At 50.0% G+C, this 24,068-nt stretch overlaps 10 protein-coding genes across 10 annotated transcripts; 5 read left to right on the top strand and 5 right to left on the bottom strand.

Moving 5' to 3' along the window:
* Nucleotides 1-147: 147 nt before the first annotated feature.
* Nucleotides 148-1,411, bottom strand: N7509_000571 (uncharacterized protein; the record flags this gene model as incomplete). Its single annotated transcript, XM_056625208.1, has 3 exons — nucleotides 148-897; nucleotides 1,023-1,190; nucleotides 1,253-1,411. 3 exons carry the CDS (start codon nucleotides 1,409-1,411, stop codon nucleotides 148-150), a joined length of 1,077 nt encoding a protein of 358 aa, XP_056493790.1.
* A 521-nt stretch (nucleotides 1,412-1,932) lies between these two features.
* Nucleotides 1,933-3,043, bottom strand: N7509_000570 (uncharacterized protein; the record flags this gene model as incomplete). The annotated part of the gene is made up of 3 exons (XM_056625207.1): nucleotides 1,933-2,286; nucleotides 2,322-2,662; nucleotides 2,710-3,043. 3 exons carry the CDS (start codon nucleotides 3,041-3,043, stop codon nucleotides 1,933-1,935), a joined length of 1,029 nt encoding a protein of 342 aa, XP_056493789.1.
* An 886-nt stretch (nucleotides 3,044-3,929) lies between these two features.
* On the top strand, nucleotides 3,930-5,482 carry N7509_000569 (FMN-dependent alpha-hydroxy acid dehydrogenase; the record flags this gene model as incomplete). Its single annotated transcript, XM_056625206.1, has 3 exons — nucleotides 3,930-4,017; nucleotides 4,067-5,069; nucleotides 5,140-5,482. 3 exons carry the CDS (start codon nucleotides 3,930-3,932, stop codon nucleotides 5,480-5,482), a joined length of 1,434 nt encoding a protein of 477 aa, XP_056493788.1.
* Nucleotides 5,483-5,788: 306 nt separating this feature from the next.
* Nucleotides 5,789-6,961, top strand: N7509_000568 (ketopantoate reductase family protein; the record flags this gene model as incomplete). Its single annotated transcript, XM_056625205.1, has 5 exons — nucleotides 5,789-5,829; nucleotides 5,881-5,974; nucleotides 6,025-6,079; nucleotides 6,132-6,331; nucleotides 6,389-6,961. 5 exons carry the CDS (start codon nucleotides 5,789-5,791, stop codon nucleotides 6,959-6,961), a joined length of 963 nt encoding a protein of 320 aa, XP_056493787.1.
* Nucleotides 6,962-8,044: 1,083 nt separating this feature from the next.
* On the top strand, nucleotides 8,045-9,770 carry N7509_000567 (uncharacterized protein; the record flags this gene model as incomplete). The annotated part of the gene is made up of 5 exons (XM_056625204.1): nucleotides 8,045-8,123; nucleotides 8,181-8,687; nucleotides 8,747-9,023; nucleotides 9,072-9,348; nucleotides 9,405-9,770. 5 exons carry the CDS (start codon nucleotides 8,045-8,047, stop codon nucleotides 9,768-9,770), a joined length of 1,506 nt encoding a protein of 501 aa, XP_056493786.1.
* A 337-nt stretch (nucleotides 9,771-10,107) lies between these two features.
* N7509_000566 (DUF3433 domain-containing protein) lies at nucleotides 10,108-13,902 on the bottom strand (the record flags this gene model as incomplete). The annotated part of the gene is made up of 3 exons (XM_056625203.1): nucleotides 10,108-10,466; nucleotides 10,540-13,779; nucleotides 13,851-13,902. The coding sequence occupies 3 exons, from the start codon at nucleotides 13,900-13,902 to the stop codon at nucleotides 10,108-10,110; spliced, it is 3,651 nt and encodes a 1,216-aa protein (XP_056493785.1).
* Nucleotides 13,903-14,726: 824 nt separating this feature from the next.
* Nucleotides 14,727-16,567, bottom strand: N7509_000565 (sugar porter family MFS transporter; the record flags this gene model as incomplete). The annotated part of the gene is made up of 4 exons (XM_056625202.1): nucleotides 14,727-15,475; nucleotides 15,555-15,940; nucleotides 16,002-16,202; nucleotides 16,254-16,567. The coding sequence occupies 4 exons, from the start codon at nucleotides 16,565-16,567 to the stop codon at nucleotides 14,727-14,729; spliced, it is 1,650 nt and encodes a 549-aa protein (XP_056493784.1).
* A 1,901-nt stretch (nucleotides 16,568-18,468) lies between these two features.
* Nucleotides 18,469-19,859, top strand: N7509_000564 (alcohol dehydrogenase family protein; the record flags this gene model as incomplete). The annotated part of the gene is made up of 5 exons (XM_056625201.1): nucleotides 18,469-18,599; nucleotides 18,693-19,471; nucleotides 19,542-19,618; nucleotides 19,682-19,743; nucleotides 19,802-19,859. 5 exons carry the CDS (start codon nucleotides 18,469-18,471, stop codon nucleotides 19,857-19,859), a joined length of 1,107 nt encoding a protein of 368 aa, XP_056493783.1.
* Nucleotides 19,860-20,434: 575 nt separating this feature from the next.
* On the top strand, nucleotides 20,435-22,074 carry N7509_000563 (uncharacterized protein; the record flags this gene model as incomplete). The annotated part of the gene is made up of 2 exons (XM_056625200.1): nucleotides 20,435-21,262; nucleotides 21,358-22,074. 2 exons carry the CDS (start codon nucleotides 20,435-20,437, stop codon nucleotides 22,072-22,074), a joined length of 1,545 nt encoding a protein of 514 aa, XP_056493782.1.
* Nucleotides 22,075-22,205: 131 nt separating this feature from the next.
* On the bottom strand, nucleotides 22,206-23,562 carry N7509_000562 (LysM peptidoglycan-binding domain-containing protein; the record flags this gene model as incomplete). Its single annotated transcript, XM_056625199.1, has 7 exons — nucleotides 22,206-22,213; nucleotides 22,274-22,460; nucleotides 22,533-22,614; nucleotides 22,667-22,915; nucleotides 22,977-23,096; nucleotides 23,167-23,295; nucleotides 23,354-23,562. The coding sequence occupies 7 exons, from the start codon at nucleotides 23,560-23,562 to the stop codon at nucleotides 22,206-22,208; spliced, it is 984 nt and encodes a 327-aa protein (XP_056493781.1).
* Between the last annotated feature and the right edge of the window lie 506 nt (nucleotides 23,563-24,068).

The raw sequence follows: 24,068 nt of genomic DNA, 5'->3' as shown, positions 1-24,068 counted from the left end.
TAATCGAATCTCGGTATCCAGCATACGCCAATTGATTGACTACCCGTGGCTGCTAGTAGCTACTAACACTGATCTTATGTAGCTGTAGAAAAAGGGTCGTCCGGCAGACCTTGCATTTAACATGACTGTATATACTCTATTACTAATTTACCACTCGCGAATCGACCCATCAGGCCCGTGGAACTCCTTTGGCTGCCAGGGCTCAGTCTCCTTGCTAATCCGGCGAACCAAATCCTCATCAATCTCAATTCCAATACCAGGCTTTTGAAGTGCATCCACATATCCCTCCTTGATATCAAATACGGTCTTATCGATGAGATAGCTATTCAGGTCGATATCTCCCGCCTCAACATTGTAGTGCATACCCAGCGACATCTCCTGAATGACAAAGTTGGGGGTGGAAATGGCCACCTGCATTGATGCCGCAAGAGCGATAGGGCCAAGAGGGCAGTGTGGCGCGATAGCAACATCGTAAGTTTCAGCCAGTGTCGCAATCCGCTTTGTCTCTGAGATTCCGCCGGCGTGCGCGATATCAGGCTGAAGAACGTCGACAGAAGAGTCTTCGAGGAAGCGCTTTACGTCCCAGCGGGTATATAGACGTTCTCCGAAGGCAATTGGGATGGTTGTGTAGTTTGAGAGCTGCTTAATAGCCTCGGGGTGCTCGCAGAGGAGTGGCTCCTCAATGAAGAGAGGCTGGTAGGGTTCTAGAGCTTTGGCGAGCTGCTTGGCCATAGGTCGGTGTAGACGGCCGTGGAAATCGAGTCCAGCATCTAGGCCCAGGGCCTTCACTTGCTTCAGACGGTCGACGCAGGATTGGAGGGCAGCGGGGGAGTCGAGCCAGTTGATGTCTTCGGTGGCGTTCATCTTGATACACTTGAGTCCTTGGGCAATGCGAGCCTTGCTAGGAGATGTTAGAACAACGGATGCATCACTTGCACAGCAGGGAATACTCACGCAGCAGCCTCGACGTCGCTGGGTCGATCACCTCCAATCCAGGCGTATACCTGCACCTTAGATCGCACCTTGCCGCCCAGCAGCTGGTAAACGGGCACTCCCAATCGACGGCCCTTGAGATCCCATAGCGCGATGTCAATGCCGGACATTGCAGACATGAAGACGGGGCCGCCGCGGTAGAAGCCAAGTCGCCAAATCAATTGCCAAATGTGCTCAATGTCACTATCATTCGTCAGCTAAAGGGATCCAGAAGAAAAGGATTCGCGAGGATGACAACTGACTCTGCCTCCAGCCCAACGAGACGAACGATGATCTCGTCCAACGCGCCCTCGACGGCCAGAGAGTGACCTTCAAGGGTTCCTTCACCCCAACCAAACTTGCCCTCATCGTCAGTGACCTTGACGAAAAGCCAGCGGGGCTTTACCCTGAAGTATTCGATAGACTTGATCTTGGCCATGGTGCAGCAGTTTAGTAGAGTTGTAGAGAAAATGCGATCGCGGGGAAAGTATCCAGTATATGAATCTTCCCCTCTGTCTTTCTCATGCGTTTCCCCTCCATTGACATCCCACGGCATCCCACGACATCCCACGCGGGGGTACAAATCGCGGAGAATGGCGAGGGAGATTCGCAAAATGCGGAGAAGCTCCGGAGTTGGGCCGAGGGTTTCCCCACGCTTTGCCGTGGCGGGGATGATTGGTGGAAGAATTCAGCCACAGGAACCTTGGAAGCTGGGCAGCGTCATGAAATTAGGACCGCGAGAGGTAGATGATTCGTATCTGACTATCTCCTATTGAAGATCTAGACTAAGACTTGGTTTTTTGACGCAGGTCGATGTGGTTTAATATAAGCCTTAGATCTATAGTTCCAGGCTGATTTCGCTCATTAGATATATGCAATTAAACCTTCGAAGACACGTATAGATTAATAGATATGCGGTTATTCAAGAACTTGGCAGAACAGATCAAATTTCGCAACTGTTTACCCTTGAAACCAAGGGTCATCAAGAATTTGTCTCGCCGACGCTCTTGCAGATGGCTCAAAGCACAATAGCTTCCCAATGATTAATCCTAGCTTCGAAATATCATCTCTTGTCAAATCGGGGTTAGGCGGGCCACCGAAGTACAGTTCTTCCAGCCATTTCTGTAAATTTAGCCCAGTATCTTCGTCGCTTGATCCCTCGTTCATCGTATCCAAAGTCCCTCGCCATCTTTGAGGTAGATCATCGCTTGCCAGCTCACACATTTGACCGATGAGAATCGGAGGTGTTATCAAGAAAGTATCGAATGGCGGCTGGCCCATGAAGAGTTCAAAAATCTGCCGATCCATCAGTAACTACCGTACGGTGTTCACCCCAATCATTCACTCACCATACAGCCCATACTCCATAGGTCAACACGATAATCAATGCTATCTTTGAAAAGAACCTCTGGTGCACTGATAGGCAACGGAGTGTGCAGCGTTTGGGGAACTGCGGTGGGTAAAAATGTTTGCCCAAAATCGAGTATTTTGATTGTCGGAGCCGAATTCCAAAGTTGGTTCAGATGTGATGCTGGTTTCATAACGTATTTCGGAATGCCAGGCTCTAGACTTTTCCCGTCATATCTTCGGATATGCCCAATCTCTGGCTTCCCGAGCATCTCCATGAATTGTTCTTCGGTGAGATTGCCTATATGTGGCAAGGTGAAGGCCAGGTTGCGGGTATGGAGATCTTTTCAACGTAAGAATTTCTCAATATATTTCGAGAAAGGGGCGTACCTCCATGTCCAATACCCTTTTGGTGCAGTGCATCAAGCCCGATTAGACTCTGTTTTGCAATGGCTTTGGCAAGTTTCCCGGGTAACCTGCCGCTAGGAAAGTGTGTATCAATTGTATCCGGAATATTTGGGCCTAAGAGCTCATAGATCATACATTGGTGACATCCATTCGGGCTCTTTAGTTCGAAATCGTCAAGCAGGTATATCATGTGTTTCGGACGAGGGTGATGAGATGCCAACTCCTGCATGATTTGGAGCTCTCTTCTTTCTCCATCTGCTGATTCCGAACCCGATATTTTGAGAGCAACATAGGCTCCTTCCCTATATATTTCCATACTCCGTTAGCAGGGCCCTTCACAAAATATGATTTTGTACAACCTTTGATCTCTTGCCGCCCAAACTGTCGAGTATCCACCCCATCCCAGCTTATGCAGGACCTTATATCGCCCAGATTTCAGATTTTCCCCAGGGTAACTGGGTAGTAGCCGCCTCGTCCATAGTGATGAAGTGGTTCCGCGTCAATAGTAGAAATATGAAGGGGTTGGTCCAGTTGGCGGGAGTCCGAATGGGTGGTTATGGGCTTGGAAACCGTGGATAGACGTGAAATTCTTCTCAATGGAAAGCTACGCCTCGAGAATATCGAGGAAGCAATAGCAATGGCCATCAGGTAAATCAAAAATGGATTTCATGTCGATTGTGATAGACTGGGAACTTGAACTTGGGATGTCTACGCGCTTGCGGAGATGACGTATCACATGACTCTGGCATCCTCAAAGTGCCAGCGCGGCATCCTGATGCCATTGTGGACTTTTGCAGTGCGGGTTGGAGGGAATTTCTGTGTCCGCCATGGTCAAATCTCTCATACAATTGCATATGACGAGTAGTAGACTCGGACCATCACTGCGAGATATATTCCAACTTGAAGGCTCTCCGAGTCTCTCATCATTTTCCCACCTTGCGTGATGGATACTACGAGTATCCGTCCTGTTTCACCCTGAGTCCCTGACTTCCCCGCTAACCCCATAATGGGACGATCGACGTATCCTGGAGTTGGGCGGAGTGGAGTTGAAAGCTTGCAGTCAGTCGAAGGCAGATGGCGTGACCCCCACGCATCCACTCACTCCATGCGGGGATTCGGGATCGTCTGACACGAAATCTACTTTTACGCCCTCGCCCGCAAATTCACTCGCGCGCAAGCAATTAAATTGAAGACATCAAATTATGACAGTGACACGCGCCCAAATTCAAGAACATAGCAATCGGCAGTCCTGCTGGGTTGCCATCCACGGGGCTGTTTACGACGTGACAGGTATGTCCAATTGCTTCGGCTGAGTCCACTCTGAGTTAACTGGGTTCAGATTTCTTGGATGAACACCCTGGAGGTTCGAAAGTGATTCTAAGATGTGCCGGTCGAGATGCAACCAGTGATTTCGACTCGGTGCATTCGCCGGAGCTGCTGGCTGAGACGCTGCCAGAGACCGCTCTGCGTGGACACATCGAAGCAGCGGAGCTGGCCGAGATCACAAAAGCAGATGCGACGAAGAGAAACGCCAAAAGTTCATCACCAAAGCCAACGGATTCAGATGATCCCCCTCCACCTCCACCGCTCAATACCCTTATCAACCTCCACGATTTCGAACAAGTCGCGCAACGATATCTCGCTCCCAATGCCTGGGCTTACTATGCATCGGCTGCCGATGACGAGATCAGCAAGCGGAATAATGCGAAGGCATACCAGAAGGTCGCACTTCGACCTCGCATACTTAAGAAGATCCCGAGCGTGGACACCACTACATCCATCCTAGGCCATTCGGTCGCGCTCCCAATATACATGTCGCCGGTCGGCGTCGCCAAATATGCTCATCCTGATGGAGAGTGCGCCCTTGCGGCTGCGGCGGGCAGAGAGCTACTTGCCCAGGTTCTTGCCAATGGGTCTAGCATGTCCGTTGAAAAAGTACGAGAGAGTCGTGTCGCGGAAGACCAGCCACTCTTCTTCCAGTTATACGTCAATCGCGATATGTCCAAGTCCGTCGAGATGGTCAAGCGCGCAGTCAAAGCCGGAGCCCGCGCGATTTGGATCACTGTTGATTCACCAGTCGTGGGCAAACGAGAGATGGACGAGCGCTTGAATCTCGATGTGTCCGCAACCGATAGCGATGCCCAGGGCGAGGGAGTGGCTAAGATTATGGCTAGCTCGATCTCCCCGTTCATCGACTGGGATATTCTGACCTGGCTACGGGAATTGACCGATTTGCCAGTTGTCATTAAAGGCATTCAGTGTGTTGAAGATGCAGTCCTTGCATATGAACACGGCGTCCAGGGGATCGTCTTGTCTAACCATGGGGGTCGATCCCAAGATACGTATGTGAAAACTATCCTTGGATGTGTCGGGGATTATGGCGTAGTATACTAACAATGACCTACATCACAGGGCACAACCGCCACTTCTTACTCTACTAGAGATTCGAAAGTTCGCACCGCATCTGCTCGATGGCAAAATGCAGATTTTCATCGATGGTGGCATTCGTCGCGGTACGGACATCCTCAAGGCCATTGCGCTTGGCGCCACAGCTGTCGGCTTGGGGCGACCATTCTTATACAGTCTATCAGCCGGGTATGGAGAAAAGGGAGTTCGTCGCATGTTGCAAATTCTACGACAGGAGATCGAAGCCAATATGACCTTCTTGGGTGCGACCAGTCTAAAGGATCTCAAGCCAGAGATGCTCAATACGAGCCGGCTGGAGCGAGATTTGGTGGGAAGCGTGAAGTTATAGTCAATCATCAACCGTGTAATCTACTTCAACATCATCAAAATACTCCTTCCGAGTCTCCCGTAAATACTGCAGTAATCTTTCGCTAGCTACTGCGAATTGGTGTTGCAAGAAGCAAACTACTAACCTTCATCTTACCCTCCCCCCCCAACTTCCAAGCCGCGCATCCACAACCCCCACGCGGACAACCACCGAACCCCGCCAGGATTTGCGGGGGTCGCTGATGGTGGGATGTTTGGCCGATCGTGAGGGGGGCCCAATAAAGCTAGATTCTGCAATGCGTCGTCGCTTTCCATCCTCATCAGCATCATGTCCGACAAAATCGACGTCCTTCTATACGGCCTAGGAGCGTGAGTTTTACACCGAATCGCCCAGTGATTGGTATCTCTAACATCCTGCAGTATTGGCTCTTTCTATGCGTTCATTCTGAGTCGTTCCGACCGCGTGCGACTGACAGTGGTCGCACGCTCTAACTACGATGCTGTCAAGGCTAATGTGCGTTCGCATCAACACTTGATTTTCCACAAGTTACTCACACGAAAAAGGGAATTACCATCAATAGCGAGAACCACGGGAATCACACCTTTCGCCCGCATCAAGGTGAGAAGTTCATTCAATTCCTCTTCGCTATCGGATTTGCTGACGGACACAGTGGTGAGATCACCCGCTGAGGCTGGCCCTGTCGATTATGTCGTTTGTGCGCACAAGGCCATCGACCAGGAAGATGTTGCAGTGAGATTGGCTCCAGTGGTAGACCAGGATCGCACCACGATTGTGATTATCCAAAATGGCGTTGGGAACGAGGAGGCTTTCCGCAATCAATTTCCTAAGAATTCTATTCTGACCTGTGTGGTAAGTAGGGTGCTATACTCTCAGATGAGCACTCAATTAACACTTCTTTGTTTACAGACTTGGGTCGGCGCCATCCAAAACAGCCCCGGTATCATCAACCACACCAAGTCCGAAGATATGCAAATCGGTTTGTTTCCCAATCCACAAGTGAACAAAGCGACTGAGCAGCAGCGCTTGGATACTTTTGTCGCGCTTCTCCAGAAGGGCGAGACTAAGTTTACTGTTCTCGAGGACATGCAACCCCAGCGATGGGAGAAGGTGGTTTGGAATGTCGCCTGGAACTCGCTTACGACACTGACCATGGTCGACACACAAACTTGGCTGCATTCCTCACCCGACGCGGAGCCTTACACGCGAAGACTCATGCATGAGGTTATTCAAGTTGCTCGTGGTTGTGGTGTGCAGCTTGAAGATGGCCTAATTGATCAATTGATGGACCGAATCAATGCCATGCCCGGCATCGGTAGCAGCATGCAGACCGATTGCAAGAGCAATCGACCGATGGAAATTGACGTTATTCTTGGATTCCCAGTACGGAAGTCCCGAGAATTGGGGATTCCAGCGCCATATCTTGAGAGTCTCTACGTGATTTTGCGTGCGGTGGACGGCCGAATTCGAGCTGCACTGTAGCGGTATGATGCGTGGAGTAGTTAACCCCCAACACCTACCTACAACTATATAGGCTTCTCGAATCTAATTTATTTCCACCAATGGGGGATAGTGTACTCGTTTGATCAGTCCCGTCAACTTCTTGATATAAAGAGTCTCCCCCACGTTATCCCACTCCGCGCGGGGGTAGGTACAGCCCTATTACTAGTAGCTCTATTGTATGCCAGGGGTAATCTGCGAGCGTTTTATAATCCCCCCTGAGACAGTTGCTCAACATCTTGACCTATCCTCGATCCAAAATCACTGGTACCTCAACAGAGCAGAAGTTCTGAAACTGCATCAGTACATTTTTGAGTGGGAGACTGGGTTCCAGCTCTCTATTTTGAAACCCGCCATAGGATCTAGTTGGTGAGAAGTACTAGTATTCTATTCCGCAAGAGATACTATCTGTGAGGGAATCCTTAATAGGCATTAGGCCCTCAATAATTGATACTCTATTCTGCAATGTTGTTGTCTTACCCCATTTTATACCATTCATAAGTGCAGGGTCTCTAGAGAGGTGGCAGAGAAAGCAAGATAGGGGCTCGGGCCTCATGAATAGTTAAGTACATCTGTGAAATATGCTTTGACTTACTTGGAGTAATCATTACAATGTCCAAATTTTGCACACATCTATATAACGCTTGAAAAACATTCATTTCGGGCCCGTGGTGTCGTGGGTGTACTTCTCCCTCTCAACTTAGATTCGTCTCCCCAATAACCCCAAAAGAGGAGTCCTAGTACGAATCCCAAAAGCCAAAATAGAAGTAACATATCCCGACATTCATGGGACCCCCACGTTCCCCGCGCAGGATCTTTACCCCGTGGGACGATGATGTAGATCAACCCCCTCCTCGCACAGTTTCTCCATAAATGAGAGAGCATCCACCCCACTCTGAAAGCTTGTCAGACGGCTCAATGATCATCGGGGTATAAATGGTCGCGAATGGTCGCGAAGTAAGATCCACGCACTACTTGAAGCATCATCTTTAAGAATCGCACCTTGTAGTATCGAAGACATAAGAGAAATCGAGAGGTTGTGGGAATTCCAGATAAGCATTCAGGATGGTTTCTCTCGGCCTATCAGGCCGCAGCCTCATGGCAGGCATTTCCTGTTCCACTGGAATGGGCTTCGTCATTTTTGGCATGTTGCGATCCACTGTGATTTGATTTCCCATCGCCGAGTACTAATTCGTACCAGGCTATGATGACGGCGTCATCGGCGGTCTCCTGACAGCTGATGCATTCAAAGAGACCTTCCATCTCAGTTCTTCGATGGAAGGTACTGTCACAGCTCTCTTTGTTATCGGGTGTCTATTTGGATGTTTGGGGACCAGTTTCTGCAACGGGCGCTGGGGCCGTTTAGCCATCGCGCAAGTGGGATCGGGTATTCTTAGCGTCGGAGCTATACTTCAAGCATCGAGCTATACTACCGCACAACTGATCGTCGGGCGAATTGTTGCTGGAGTTGGCCTTGGGCTCATCTCGAGTAATCTGGGCGTTTGGCAGTCTGAATTGGCGACGAGGGAAATCCGTGGAATGCTTATGGCTGTTTCCTTGAGTTTTCTCATTTTGGGCCAAGTTTTGGCTTATTGGATTGATTATGGACTGTCGGTATATGAAAGTAGTGTGTCGTGGCGGTTTCCCATGGCTTTTCAAGCGTTTTTGGGCATCACGCTCAACATCATGCTATTATTCATGCCGGAATGTGAGTTCTAAGATATGATTTTCACTTGTTGGTTCCAGAAGGCTAACAGACAGTCATAGCCCCCCAATGGTTATTCCAACATGACCGACACGAAGAAGGCACAGACGTTCTTCGAAATTTGCGCTCTTCTCGCGGGGTGCTTGACGAGACTGCACTGAACACAACGGTCGCGGAAATACAGGATGCTTTGGCGCTTGAAAGTGAGCAGAAAGGTTGGATGGATCTCCTCAAAGATGACCATGTCCGATCTCGTCGTCGTGTCTTTCTTGCGTGTCTTTTGAATGCATGCCAGGCATGGAGTGGTAGTACCCCTATCAGCTATTATACAACTGTTATGTACGTGGAAATGGAAACCTTCACCCCATAGCTGCTAACATTCGTTAGATTCGAAAACTCAGTTGGTTTTGATCGGAATTTCGCTCTTCTCATGTCCGGATTCCTCCAAATCTGGTTCCTGGTTGCATCTTTCGGAACCTGGTACAGTATCGAGAAGCTTGGGCGACGCAGATCATTCATCACTTCGGCTATCGGGATGGCTTCGGTGATGGCTATTATGGCTGCAATGCTGGCGATCAACACGCATGTCTCGGGAATTGTCGCCGCGGTGATGCTTTTCGCTTACCAGGCATTTTACACTTGGGGATTTATGGGTGGACTCTGGGTAGGTTCCAGATTTTCAGACAATAAACAGACTTTCTTATGCTGACGGATGCACAGTGTTATGGCCCTGAAATCCTGCCTCTAGCCCACCGTTCAAAGGGAATTGGTCTTGCCACGGCCTTCCTCTGGCTGTCCACATTTGTGGTCATCGAGATCGTTCCTGTGGCAATTGAGAACATCGGGTGGCGAACTTACATTATTTTTGCAGTTTTCAATCTTGCTTTTGTGCCTATGATCTACTTCCTCTATCCTGAGACAGCCGGCTTTAGTTTGGAGGCTGTCGATCTCACATTCATGGACCGCAGCAGATCACCGGTGAAAAAGGCCGACGAGCTATGGAAGTTGATCCGAGATGGCCATGATGTGACTTTGACTCGGGAGGTCGACCGGAAGCATGAGGTCGAGCATGTTGAGGTTGCTTGAGAGCTTACTTTGGAAAGACAATGTGAGAAGTCAAAAGGCTTATTCATTCAGTCAAGGCTCGGCTGGCCATCCAGACCATTATACCGACGCCTCATGCAGTAGGACAAAGTGAAGACCGGCTTCCTCGTCAGAATGTCATGTCCACGTTCTATATCCAAAAACACCAAATGCTATCTAAACAGAATTAACGCCCATTTGCCAAGTTCCAAGTGTACAAAGTATGGTATCCAAATGTCATCAAACAAAGAATCCCCAAAGCCCAAAAAAGAGATGATAACTAGAAGAATCGTTTCGCGTTCCACGGATTCAGAAAAAGAAAATCGGAAGAATCCGTGCATCAATTTTGCCTCCGTAGATGGGTGCCAATCAACTCCCGCAGTTGTATGGAGGTAGTTTTATTGGCATCAGAGTCGGAGGGGATGGGTGGAGGTGGAGGTGATCCAGCATCGGCTGATTTGGGCTCTTCATCTACGGCGAATCGCCAACGACCATCGTGGCCCATAAACATACGGAAGCCGTACCGTTTGTCTAGGGCGGTGAGGTGGTCCCGTCTTTTGCTGTTGTTCCAACTGTGGGTATCACCAAAATCGCTCAGCATGCGACTGTGTGCAATCCATGGGATGATTGCTCCGATAGAGCGCGGCATTCGCGGGCCTCGGAATCGGCCTCGTCGCGTTCCAAAGACGACCAGGACGACTGAGAGTATCGAATGCAATGATTATAAGCGCGATGGCGAGTGATGGAACGGATGGCTTCATCGCCCAGGTACTTCGGATGATTGTGCCATTAGTCGCCTGAATTGGTTCGTCCAGCTCTTCGAGGTATAGATCCCGCCAAATGGAAAAGTATGTACTGTAAACCCATTGATAGACAGTTTGGGTAAGATCGGTCAAACGGGCAGGGTCAAGGGAGTCAAAATCAGGATCTTCGCGCTGGTATAGGCGGGCAACCAAGAATCCTGCCCAGTCGTATGATGAGATATTGTATGTGCCGTTGTGAGCTGTAGTGTTTCCCACGAAGCTCTCCGGGATAGCTGCAAACACCTTGTTGAATTGCCCCAGGCTGACCGTGGCGTTATCGAACATGGTGCCTTCTGTGACGGAAGTGTTTTGGATGCGTTTATGGTAGTTGATCTGGCCTCTTGGGTCGAATACAACAGAATAATCTTGCAGTCGAACACGAGGCTCGCAGTGCAAAGCAATGGTATTTTCATCGGAGACCGTGCTATTGGGCAGATAATCCCAACGACCAACAACAAGAACGGTCGATGTCTGACAGACATCAGAATCATTCACCTCGCCCGGAGACAGGAAATGAATGGAAAGCGAAATGCCCTCGTCCTTTTTCCGGGTCGGCATGGCGGCTTCACACTCCACGGATTTGTTGTCGAACAGCTGGTATTTCCAATAGCTGTGACCGGTGGTTTTGTTGTGGAAAAGCCCCTTCTCTGGAAGGAGAGGCTGGCACTCCAAGGAAGCCCCCACACCTAAGGTAGTTGCTCCATACATAGCGTCGGGGTCGCGATTGTGCACCTGCAGAGGTACAAACGATTCGTTGGGGCTTGTCCAGGGAAGCATGGGGACGCCGCTCGTAATGCTCGTCTGAATCAGGTCGTACTCGGTAAATTGAGCGGCGAAATCATTTTTCCAGAAAACGGATGAACTATAGTTTAAGGTCAAATCCTTTGTCGGCAGGGTGGAGGACGTCATTTCTTGAGTGAAAAGACCTCCCGCCACTACTGTCAGCACCATATTGATGACACATGCGATGGATACAAGTCCCAAAAGAATATGTCGATCTCGAACGGACTTGCAAAAGATGGCAACAGGGCTCTGAGAGGCGTAGTTTAGAGATAGTGATGATCTTGCCGTGGCCATTCCTCGTTGAAGATGGACCCAGGGTTCCAAAACGCTGAGATTGCGGTGTATCGATGTACAGAGAGAGCTGACGGAGGAGGCCACGACCGAAGGCAAAAATGACAGAACCACTTGCAGTGAGCTGGAATCCGACTGAGTCAGGTGTCGAAAGCGGCCATCACGAGCGAGCGACTGAACGACGAGGGCCATTAGAATTATCACGGCCGCCAGGGCCAGGAATTCGACAATAAAGAAAGGGATGACTAGGAAGTGAGGCATTGGGTCGTTGCGAGTTCGGAGGTTTTCACCCAACTGCACTGGAGAGCCATCTTCGGCAAGAATCTCCAATCGATTATGCCCGGAAGGACTAGATCGCCAATGACAGCGGGCGTTTTTGAAGATACGGCGCATTTGTCGGGTCGAAAATTGGTGGAACTCGGCGAGCGGTTCAGAGAGGATGTTGTTGGGGTGAAATATGTCGGCGGCGATACTGCACATGGCGCCGATCGAGCCCGGGTCGCATTGAAGGAAGGTTTCGCGAGAACGATAGAGGAAGAGAAGATATACACCGGTGAGAGCGGCCAGGCCTAAAATCAGCTCGGACCAAAGAGCTGCAAAGGTGACGACGGCAATGGCAACTTGGGTGGTAGAGCGAACAGCGGCGATGATGGTAGGCTCCCTGTCGGGGTCAAACAGACGTCCCAGGGTGAGAATGAAAGTCTGCTTAACGTCCCGCGTGATCTTCGAAGTGAATTCAGCCTGGGTCATGATGGATGAAGTGTCCAAAGTGAGCAGCGGCTGAAGATCGCCAAGCTCCTCGCTGATCACGGGTAACTCGGTCACGGTTCGGCCACCATTCGTGGAGTTGTTGCTGATAAAGATCATGTCACTGGTATAAGGAGCACGCTGAGAAAGCAACGCTTGGAAGTGATCGATGTTGAATTCCTTGGCCGTTAAAGTGCGGGTCGTAGCATGATGCAGACGAATCGACTCGATCGAGCTGTTGGGATGCATTGCGACTTGGGCCTGCGCCTTGTAATACATAATATCACAGGCGAAAGCGAGGCCGCTGGCCGAATACTCCGTCTCCTTTGACCCATCTGTTGTAGCGTTGACCGAGATCAACATGCCATACAAGTCGTACGGATCGCAGCCGGTGGCGGTGAATGCTTTGGTTGTATCGGGATACTCGGCTTCGGTCGTCGCATCGATGGAGGGCTCCCAGTAGCGAACCTGGAGGTAATCGGTTTCGGGAAAGAAGACGCTATCATAGTGAAAATCCAGCACGCATTCCTTCGCCGCTCCATAGGTGTCAGACAAGTCGATACCCGAAGCGTCCCAGGAGACTCGTTGCAGCCCATGCTCCGGTGTCTCGATAGAAACATTCAGCTTTTTGTTCACGGGAACATTCTGACAGGATACGTCGGCCCAGTACAACGTTTGATCCAGTTTCCATATCACATCGCTTTGCTGTTCACCATCCGGGACCTCGACAGGGGCAACGGCGTATTGAGAGGAGCGCGACCGGCGAAGCCGTTCATCGGAGGAAAGGACTGAGTCGACCGTGTCGTTGGCCTGGGTGGACATCCAGGTGGCTTGCGTTTCCAAACCGACCAGAGTCGGCCAACTTTGCATATTCTCATGTCGAATGACCTGCACTTCTCGTAGCTCAAAGATGGTACTCTGTAAGGCCGGCAAGATCATGCGAATGGAGAGGGTCAGCAAAGAGACCCATAGAACCAACCAGTGGCGGCGGCGAGCGGCATTGATGGGGGTGAGGATAGTCTGGCCGAAGTTGTAGTTGATGAAGAGCACGGTGGCCGGGGCACCACCCGGTTTGGACAGCTGGAAATAGGGCTCGAGTCGGAGGACATCGAAATCGGTGACGGACCAAAAAACGAGGAGGATGAGGGCGATAATGATGGGGACATAGTTGTAACCGAAGGACTGGAGAGCGGAGACGTCGTCGGTATCGTCAAAGAAGACCAGACCACCCTGACGAGTACTATATTGGCGCAAGCCCTCAAGGACCAGGAACATGGTCGTCATCAAGCAGACCAGCGACGCAAGGTAGGGGGCACGCAGGGCGAGCGGACGCCAGCCCAGTTGATGTTGTCGGTCGGGGCCGGGGGCGCGGAAGGGAGCGATGAAGGCTGTAAGGGTCTCATGTCAGTCGAAGATGATCAAAGATATCTGATGCTAGAAGCAATCAAGCAGAACTCACCATCCCATTGCGCCCGAAGACCCCGTCCCCGCCTGTCTGCGTCAACGGCCATGCTGACGGGAAGTGAGCGAAGGGGGCGATCAGGGGCATTGCCATATCATGACGGGAGAGGAAAGGCCAGAGGTCAGAGGGAGAGCATCCGGAAACGAAGGAGAGCCGATCAGAGGCGGGCCAAGTGTAAAACAAGGAGATAGTGGATGGTGGTAGCCAAGAAATGAGAGTGGACAGCCAAAGCCAAAGCCAACATGACGTCGGGGAGAGAAGTTGATGAGGGAGAAAGTTGGACGCGCGGCGGGCTTGGCAGAGAAGAGCAGAGCAGAGCAGAGCAGAGCAGAGTAGAGCAGAGCAGAGTAGAGCAGAGTACTGGTAGTATAGTATATATATTAAATAAGACAGATTCTAGGTACTATGATAAATAATTCATAAATTATCTGAACATGTTTCCTTTATTTATCTCACTCTCTACGCCTATACTTCTGTTCCAAGGTTGATGAGGCGTACCTAAGAGTATGGGGAGTCCCGTGACCTGTATAAAGTGTAGTATACAATCTACGCAGGATACTCCAGATATTACTGGTAGTAGTAGTAGATACCAGAGTACATGGTTAATAAATATACTAGGATATACTAGTTACTAGATACTGTTTACCTAGTAGTGATATCATATTATCACTGCGACACTACAAACTTGAAGTAGAGTAGACTCGTCACTGCTACTTGACTAGCACCGTCGATATCTCTTGGCACTCCACTCACTTCCTCTCCGCCTCCTCCACTCCACTCCTCCCCTAAGCTTGACACACTCAAGCTTCTTCTCGTGTCCTTTAGTATACTCATATCCTCTTTACTTCCAAGTTCCACAACCTCCCCAACTCCCTATGCATGACCTTCAGTCTTCTCCGTTGTGTTGACCGTGGCCGCTACCTCCTCACGACCCTTGACTGTCTCCAGATCACCGTGTTCCAGAGCCACGGTTCGGTTGGTAATCACTCGCGTCTTCCAGGCCGGTGTGCCCATATACTTAGGTCCACTCGGATCCTCAAACATCGCCTCCGTCTCTTCCAGGGTCTTGCCTGCCGTCTCCGGGAACATGAAGAAAACATGGATGAACATCGCCGCATTGAACACTCCAAACAGCACATAGGTCCGCCAGGTGATGTTCTCAAACGCCGGCGGGGTGAATAATCCCAGTGCCGTGTTGAAGGCCCAGTTACCAGACGTCGACAGAGACACTCCCTTGGATCGCAGTCGCAGCGGATACAACTCTGGTGGGTAGGTCCATGAGACCGGTCCCCAGGTCGGCGCATATGAAGCCACGAACAGATAAGTGCAGGCAATCAATCCCTTGGCTGCTGTGCCCTTAACACTCATCGACTGCTCCGGTGAGGCACGATCATCCATGGCCAGGATCTCGGCGTGAGCACCGAGAATTCCGGCATTGGCAAACATAAAAATGCACATGAAGAAGGCACCGACCAACATCGTCGGTCGCCAACCCCAGCGATCTTGCCAGATCAGTGCGGGTAGCGTCATCACGACGTTGATGATGTATTGAATGGACGAAGCTAGCAGAGTGGCGTTGCCCGTGTAGCCTGCCATGCCGAAGACATATCCGATGTAGTACACTGTCCATCCAGTCAGCAGATTGCTCCCAGGGGAGGGGAATCCCAGCCCCATGCTATGTATCATTCTTGGAGAACTCACTCATCACGTTCATTCCAGTCAGCTGGGACCAGATCTGCGTGAACAGACCCACCATGGTTCGGTTCAGCATCCTAGGCTTGAACAGGTCAATGTATCCGGCGTCGTTGAAGGTGCGCTCCAGCTCGCACTGCTCACGGATATCCTGCAACTCCAAAGTGACGAAGGCGTGGTTTCGGTCACCTTTACCGTGAACCAAAGCCAGGACTTCATGCGCCTCCTCCCAGCGGTCCTTGCGAGCGAGCCAACGAGGGGATTCGGGGAGGAACATCATCGCAAAGAAGAGGAGAACGGCAGGGACCATTTGCAAACCCCAGGGAACACGCCAGGAGGCAGCACTCCAGTTGTCTACGTCCGACCCGCCAATGAAAGCGCAGCCGTAGGAGATACTAATTTTGTAAGTAGCTGATATCATGAGGGGAAGCGCATGGATCATATCGGAGCACTTACTAGTACATGATCAAGATACCCCAAGTGATAGCCCACTGTTGCATACCCACAAATCGTCCACGCTTAGAAGGTGGAGACAACTCCGAGATATAGACAGGGACCTGTGCGGATTCGATACCAACGGCGATACCGTTGATGATGCGCCCGACAATGAGCATACCGATATTCTGCGAGGCACAGATTATGACGGACCCGACGACCCTGTTGTCATTCATGAGCAATGTCTCTTTGATCGGGGATCAACAAACTTACCAAATCACGCAGCCAGACATGATTGCATATTTACGACCGAGAATACCAGAAACAAACCCAGAAATCAAAGCACCGAGCCACGACCCCGCGGCCATGGAAGCAGTGATACCACCCTGAACGAGTGAGCGAGGACCACTGCACCCCTTTTCGGGATTATCATAACTGAAAGGAGGGCCATTCGGACCCTGATTGAAGTAACATTTGTAAGAATTCTCGGTCAGCTGGGCTGACATGGAAGCAATATCGAAGCCAAACAGTCCGCCGCCGACGACGGCGACAGAGGCGATCACATAGATGTTGCCGATAACCATCATGATGACGGTGGGTAGAGATCAGATTCACCTGGCCAAGGTGAAACTTCCCAGGACAGGAGGGTGGGGTGGAGGGATGTTATATATCAGACTAGTCACGCACTGGCAGAGAGACCTCACGCATCGGGCCCGGGACTGGTTCGGAGGAAACGCGCACCAACAAAACTCGTTCTAGTTTGATGCGATGTAGTATTGGGATGCGAGTGGTCGACCCTCATGTCGAATGGCCTGTTACTTGTCTGGTACTTGATCGATGCCCCAATTTTCCTTCATTGATGGACCAATGTCTGGCTGGTGCTCGCGCGGCCCCCATGGGAAATGCGACCCACCCCGCTCCCCCAGATGACAGTCTGACCCCCTCATTTTCGTGTGCGAGTATTCAAGTTTCCAGATCACTCGCCGTGACTCCAAAGTGCATGCTAGATTCGAAGAACTGCTCCCGGAATTTTGAATATCATGATGTTGACGCACTTCATACTTCAAGCCAAGGCAAAGCTTGGCTTGTGGCGTCCGGCTGTCGTGTCCATCCGCAAGCCAGCCGAGATCTTCCTTTCTCCCCCCTAAGCCATTCGAGGTGTAGACGCAACCACGCGAGGCGGCCAGTGCTTGGTCAACCAATCTAATTCACTTACTGTCCCTTGGATGCCAAAGCTTGCAAACCTTGAACATCCATGGGCTGCAACCCCCTAGTCTAGCGGGGTGATGGTGCTTCCTCCCTCCAATCCTAGCGAGGGGTGGCGGTCGGGCTTTGACTCGAAAGAGATCGATCGGCGGTGACCTCTCAAAGCTTCTCAGCTTCGGATTTAAGAAGACCGAGGGGGCCATCTAGAAGGTATGCCGGGGTTGAAGAAGAGGAAATCCCAGGTTGCCTTTTGTACAACGCAACTCTACTGTATAAGCAAAGTCCCTTTCGCATATACTACTGGTATGGAGTTGACATACGCGAAACATAATCGGGATACTTTTCATCCTGTTTGTACTCATTGTACTATTTATCTCGGCAATCCCCAGGCTGACAAGAGTGCAGGGATCATGCAACCCTGCATTTTCCGTTTCCCCTTTGGGTGCTTCCTTCGGCCTTCCAGTTGAATTTGATTCGGAGAGCCTTGCGATATTTCTCCGAGCCCTTTTGAGTGACAAGTGGGTCAAATGAGACGAGCACTTCCGTTGAATGTTGGATGAATTGTTACAAGCATGAATCAAACTACCCCTGATCATTGTGGACACACCATCAGTGGCGTTTCGGTTACATCGCCAATCGGACTCGAGCCTTGGTCACCTCTGGCGAACTCTAGTCCGAGCATCTAATCTAGTATATACTAGTATTTGATGGCGGAATGGGCAGTTTGACTACACCAGATAATAGGCAAAGCGGTTGACGACGGGTACTTGATAATTCTTTGACCGGGTCGAGTCAAGATGCTCACAAGGTAAAGGAGTATCTGTGCAGACTGAATTCTGGAGAGGTTCTACAAGGAGCATCCGAGGGCAAATTCAAAACTCTAAATAGACTGGCCCATTGCATTATTAGTTCTTCTCATCTGCTGGATCTTCGTCTGTTTCACATTTGTATACTCCTTCCACCCGCCTGGCACTGTGTACCGATCACAACTTGAAATCCACCCATCCCACTCCCCGATGATCAGTAAGCCTTCTAGAGTATCACTAGAATGTATTCTCTACTCGCATATTCCCGCACAATCCAAAACCCTATCTATCACGCTCGGTTGACAAGGGAACCAAGAAGTGAGCTATACAGCCGAGTGAATGCAAGACCGACGACAGCCGAGGTCCCGCCGATGTGATTCTGGAGAAGTACAAAAGTGTGGGGAAGCTCGACCCCTCCTCAACAACTTCACATCATCATCATCGATCGCCTCGGAACTTTATTCGTAGTCAGAACCATGTCCACCACCATGCAAGCTGTTGTCTTCAAAGGACCGCTTCAGGTCGCCCTGGAACAGCGCCCTCGACCTCAGATTCAGGCACCGACCGATGTGATTCTGAAAGTGAGATACACCGCGCTCTGCGGGAGGTAAGCATTCCATTTTCACGTTCTCCGCATTCATCTTGACTTTGCCTTTTTGTCTTTTTGAGAGCTCTGGCGTACACTGCTAATCATCTTTAGTGAACTGCACGTCTTCCGTGGCCATCAACCATCGGGAACGGGCTTCATCATGGGCCACGAGTTCACAGGCGAAGTTGTCGAAACCGGTGCCGATATCCAATCCTTCAAGACGGGCGATCTCGTCGTCTCACCTTTCACCGTCAGCTGCGGCAAATGTTTCTATTGCGAGAGCGGGTTCTCCTCCCGATGCGCCAACGGCCTGCTATACGGCAGCCCTGTTCTGGATGGAGGCCAAGCAGAGTATGTTCGAATCCCGCTCGCCGAGTCGACTCTGTTCCAGGCCCCCGCGGCAATCGATGAGAAGAAGTTAGTGCTCATGGCCGATATATTTCCGACCGGTTACTTTGCGGCGAGTAATGGGTTCCGCTCGCTAGAGCCCAAGGCGATTCAGAATAGTACGGTACTTTTGTTTGGATGTGGTCCGGTCGGAATTTGTGCCCTTGTGAGTGCGCTGGAGTATCGTCCCAAGCACTTGATCGCGATCGACAGCATCCCCTCTCGTCTACAGTTAGCGGAGAGTCTTGGTGCGGAGCCATGGAACTTCGCAGAGAATGAGGCCGGGTTGAGAGAGCGAGTCAAGACCATCACAGAGGGTCGGGGTGCCGATGTGGTGATCGAGGTAGTTGGTCATAGCAGTGCTCTCCGGATGGGATTTGAACTGCTTCGTCCGTGGGGAGTATTGTCGAGTGTGGGAGTGCATAATGGCGAGATTCCCTGGACGGGCAATGAGGCATATGGCAAGAACTTGCGGATCCAGATGGGGCGCTGTCCTGTTCGTAGTAAGTGAATCTTTTTTTTTTTTTTCATCATTCAAATCCGAGTCTTCGCTACGCGAGCTTCTTTTGCCAGTCTGGATGAAGGCTAACCTCGACAGGCATCTTTGGGGAGGCGATGGAGCTGTTGGTGAAGAAGCAGGATACATTGAAGTAAGTGATCAACCTTTCCCTCTCTCTAAACCCTAATATTACCTCCATCATTTCGATTCCAAGTCTCACAAGGTCCCCAGTTTCATGGCCGAAGATATTCGCCCGCTTTCTCAGGCAGTACAGGCGTAAGTGATAGCGCCGTTTACGATTTTCCCCAGGGTGATATTAACCATGGAGATGCAGATACGATGATTTTAATCAGATGAAAAGCCAGAAGATTGTCTTCGAAGCGGATAAGTAGAGAGTGCGGGTACATAGTACAGCATGAGCTCAGCGTTGTTCCAATGTGAGGACGTCGAAGAAATGAAGCATAAACGCGGGAATATTTCAGAGCTAGATTAGTAGTAACTAACTACTAGTTAGTTATGTTGCTGTATGCCCTTTCCAATACAAAGGACACAGTTACTCGGCTCATTACGGAGTTTTGTAGTAATCCATGATCAGCCCCAAATCAGGATGAGTATGGACAGGGCCACGGCCACGGCCCCCCACCCGGGCGGGAACGTGGTATTGCGCTGGTGAAATTGAAATTCGTGGATTTTTACACGTTCAAGTTCGTAGTAATATTTACAGGCATTAATCTGGCGCTCCTCGGTCTTATTCAAGTTCTAACCTGGTTAAAAAATTACTCCAAGCTTCGTATCATCTCAATTACTTTCTTTTTCATTTCTGTTTTTGAACTAGGCGTGCTACTAGTCGTACCGTCCCTGTTTCAGGGCGATGCGCTACAGTGGGGAGGGAAATAGTGGGGCTTTGTGCCGGGTATAAAGCGGCACCATCTCCCCAGCGGGCCTTTCAACAACTCTAAGAGATACCATGCCTTGTGCAAGTTTCGTCCCCCTGCCCTCTGAGCTATGGGGCTGTATCACATTCTATTTGTCCGGCACTGATATTAAGTCTTTGCGCCTGACATGTACCCAAGTCAACAACGCAGTCCCCTTTCGCCTCGACCGTGTTTTTCTATCTGCCAACCCTCTTAACATAGAGGTCTTTCGCAATATTGCATCTGACGAAAAGCTCCGCTATTTGGTGACTGAGGTGATCTGGGATGAGGCTCGTTTAACACGGGGCCCAGCGCGGACATCGCAAACTGATAGGGGACAAGAATTACTGTCAGATGAAGACGAGCCCAATATCGCTGAGGGACACAAATATAGAGGAGAGACCTGCTGTCCTAAGTGGTTCAAAGACGCCTGTGAAGAAAATCTTCGCATCCTGAGGAGCCTGAAATCGGCCGATAAAGATAGACCCGAACATATTCGCTGCAGAGAGCAGATCCTTGCTCAGCCTCCGCTGGAAGAGTGCTGGAAATATTATCAACATTTGCTACGTCAGCAAAACCAAGTGCTTGCCGACGACAGCGACCTAGAAGCATTCTCTTTCGGTGTGAAGCAATTTCCTGCTTTGAAAAAAGTCACCATTACGCCTGCGGCCCACGGCAATCTCTTCAGCCCACTCTACCCAACTCCTATGATCCGTGCTTTTCCGAAGGGGTTTAATTACCCTATTCCACGAGGTTGGCTGTACTTTAAATCATACTTCGGACCTGCTACCGCTTATTCGTGGAACCGTTACCCCGAACTCAGAGAACGGTATCGTGGCTTCTGCACAGCAATGCGTGTACTAGCCAATGAACCGAATTCTGTTTGTGAGCTTGTGATGACTTCTAACTACCTCCTACGGGCATCAACTGCACGATATTCGATGAGCCCTGTGAAGAGTATGATTATTTTATCAAGGTGCTTAAAAACCCGGGCTTCCGCCGACTAGACATATCGCTGCTTGTTGGCGGAGAAGATGAGTCAGACCTTGAACCATGCTGGCGATCTTTTCTCAATGGCCGTTTACACCGTGCACTTAGTGAAGCAACAGAAATTGAGGACTTCAGACTACATGCGACATTCGATGATGAGCTTGCTTATAACGACGCATACCCCCTTATCCCTTTAAGGAACATTATACCTGTGGAAAAATGGCCAAATCTGCGCCACTTTGAACTATCGAGCTTTTCTATCTCACAAGATGATTGTATCTCCTTCCTTGGTACTCTACCGAAGACCATTCGGTCCATTGAACTTAGCATGCTAGACTTCCTTGATGATGGGTGCTGGTATAGCATGCTAGAAGAGATCCAGCGAATGGTATCTGAGGGTACTTTGTGGAGAGACCTAAGTACCACCTGCCGACCCAAGATTACGATCGGATTGTCAGCGGTAGATGGGGCTCCTCCAACATTTGGAAGGGCTAAATGGATTGAGAAAGAAGTACGGGATTTTGTGTGCGGGAGTGGGTCAAACCCATTTGATGAACCAGGCTCTATTGACATTTCATATGGGACCGGCGTATTGAAGGATGCATTTGACCCTAATTTTGAACGCCCAAATGTGGGTCCGAAAGATTTGATAAGACTGAACATTCGCAAGAAGGCTTCGGATTGGGACTATACTAAATACTGATCTGAACATTGGCGTTAGGGTGGTGGTGCCCTGGTGTCCACTGGGGAAGCATGAAGAGGCACATAGGCCTCTTTTGTCTATACTACCACGATTGCATTACCCCTTCCTCTCTCAGCAGTCAATCTCACCACTTAAACAACTAGCAAGCATGGTTAGCATAGCTGACAAATTGATAATTGGTCAATGTTCATGTACTCACGGGTTGTAGACTTTGCCGGGTTTTGAGTGGACGATGCAGCAACAGATGAGGGGATTTGCGACCTGGTTGCCTTAGTACTGGTAGGCTTCGAGAGCTGCACACAGTAGGACAGGCTGCTTCGAAGTGTGCAAGGATAGCCGTATACAGCAGCAGTTCTCTCTAGCGAGGGATTCCACAAAATGAAGTTCTTTAGGGGCCAGCCTGGATTAGTAGAGGAGCGAAGGATAGTTCTGTAATCCGCGGGAAATTGAAAGCGTACCTCTGGGGAGACCTCGTTTGTCATAGCCATCAACCAGCAATCTGCGAGCGCGTTATCGGTGGTGTTTCTCAACCACATATAACTAATCAAAATAAGCCAATGCTAGGTTAAGAACACTTATAAATCACACTTACTTGTAGCAGTCCCTCCTGGTGTCTTGGGCAAGGGGGATGACAGGGCTGGAATTGTTTTTCAAAGCACCGGCATAATCAGGTCTGTTAGCGGATGACGGAATGGAGGTCATGGAGACTTTGCTGAATCGATTTGAGGTACTTCCAGCATGGCCAGAGTACGCTGTAATGTCACCAACAGCCTGCACGCAGTAGTATACGTTTTTTTGAAGATTTGTGCAGTCCCTAGTTAGCTCAGAGTTCAGAAACATGCTGGATAATTGTCAATTTGCCGATTTGATCTCTTTGCGGAATGTTGCTGCGGGAAACTGACAAGTCAGATCTAGAAATTCCAGCTTTCTCCGTCACTGTGTCACAGGTTTCGTCTTTCCCAATTTTATGGTATTTCGCGCACTTCGTGTTTGTTCCGGAGACTATTGGCGATGGCACGGGACTGTATGATTTGTTGTCCATCAGTACTATACACAAGCTAACCACTTTTTGGGGTCTTCGAAGAAACATACGCTGTGGTGGTGACAATACTTTGAGAACCAGTTGCACCGCTCGAGACTGAAGAACCGATTGCAGGAATTGCATAGTCTCCGGAGGGATTGCTGACGCAGATCTCCTTGCCAGAGAGATCAGCCAGGTTCCTAAAAAGTATTCGTTGAGTTTCATTTCATTTGAACTCATAAGCGTGCGGTTACGTACGAGCAATCGCCATTAATATCCGAGTTCCATGAGAGCAACTGTGCCCATGTCACCCCACTCAATCTGCCGATAGTCGCACAAGTATCTCCTTCTTGCACTGTATAGGGTTTACAGCTTTGACTACCGGTAGCCCGGTGATGAAGGGACAGGTGGGCAAAGTGCGAAGCCTGCACGGAGGCGATCACCGCGAAGTACACCAGGCCTTTCATGTTGATGTCGATTTTCCCGGAAGTCTCGAAATGATTTTCGTCGTGGGCATGAGAAATACCCTCTACCCATGGTCAATGGAACAAACCTATCTATATGGTTGAAATTCCTTCGGGTCCACTTTGGGTAAGTAGCTAAAAATGATCTGCAAGAAATTAATCTCCCGAGTTTCACTTTCTGCAAGTCTTGTGGATATTCTAGATCCTGCTAGGGGCCGAACCACAGCATCGAGCTCGCCGAATGGCCTAATGGCTAAAGCAGTGGATCAATTAGACTCATTTGTTCCCGAGACGGATCGGTCCTTGCTTCGCCCATTTGCGCCGTAGCCCCAGAATACCTATTTTTAGATACTACAGAGTAGTCATCGCACTCGGCCAAACGCTGTTTGGTAGTTCGGCATAGTGCTTGTTCATCTTACGTCTCGGAATCCAATGTACCTACGCACGTTGTTGCCTGTCTCTCTCGTGCAATAAAGTCGACTTTTATCGCCAAGATTTGGGAGAAGGAC

This window comes from Penicillium cosmopolitanum (assembly GCF_028827165.1).
Source record: "Penicillium cosmopolitanum strain IBT 29677 chromosome Unknown utg000003l:1.0-3747932.0:1.0-3751027.0, whole genome shotgun sequence".
Classification (NCBI taxonomy): Eukaryota; Fungi; Ascomycota; class Eurotiomycetes; order Eurotiales; family Aspergillaceae; genus Penicillium; species Penicillium cosmopolitanum.
Note: the sequence above shows the minus strand (reverse complement) of the source record. Positions and strands in the feature narration are given on the sequence as shown.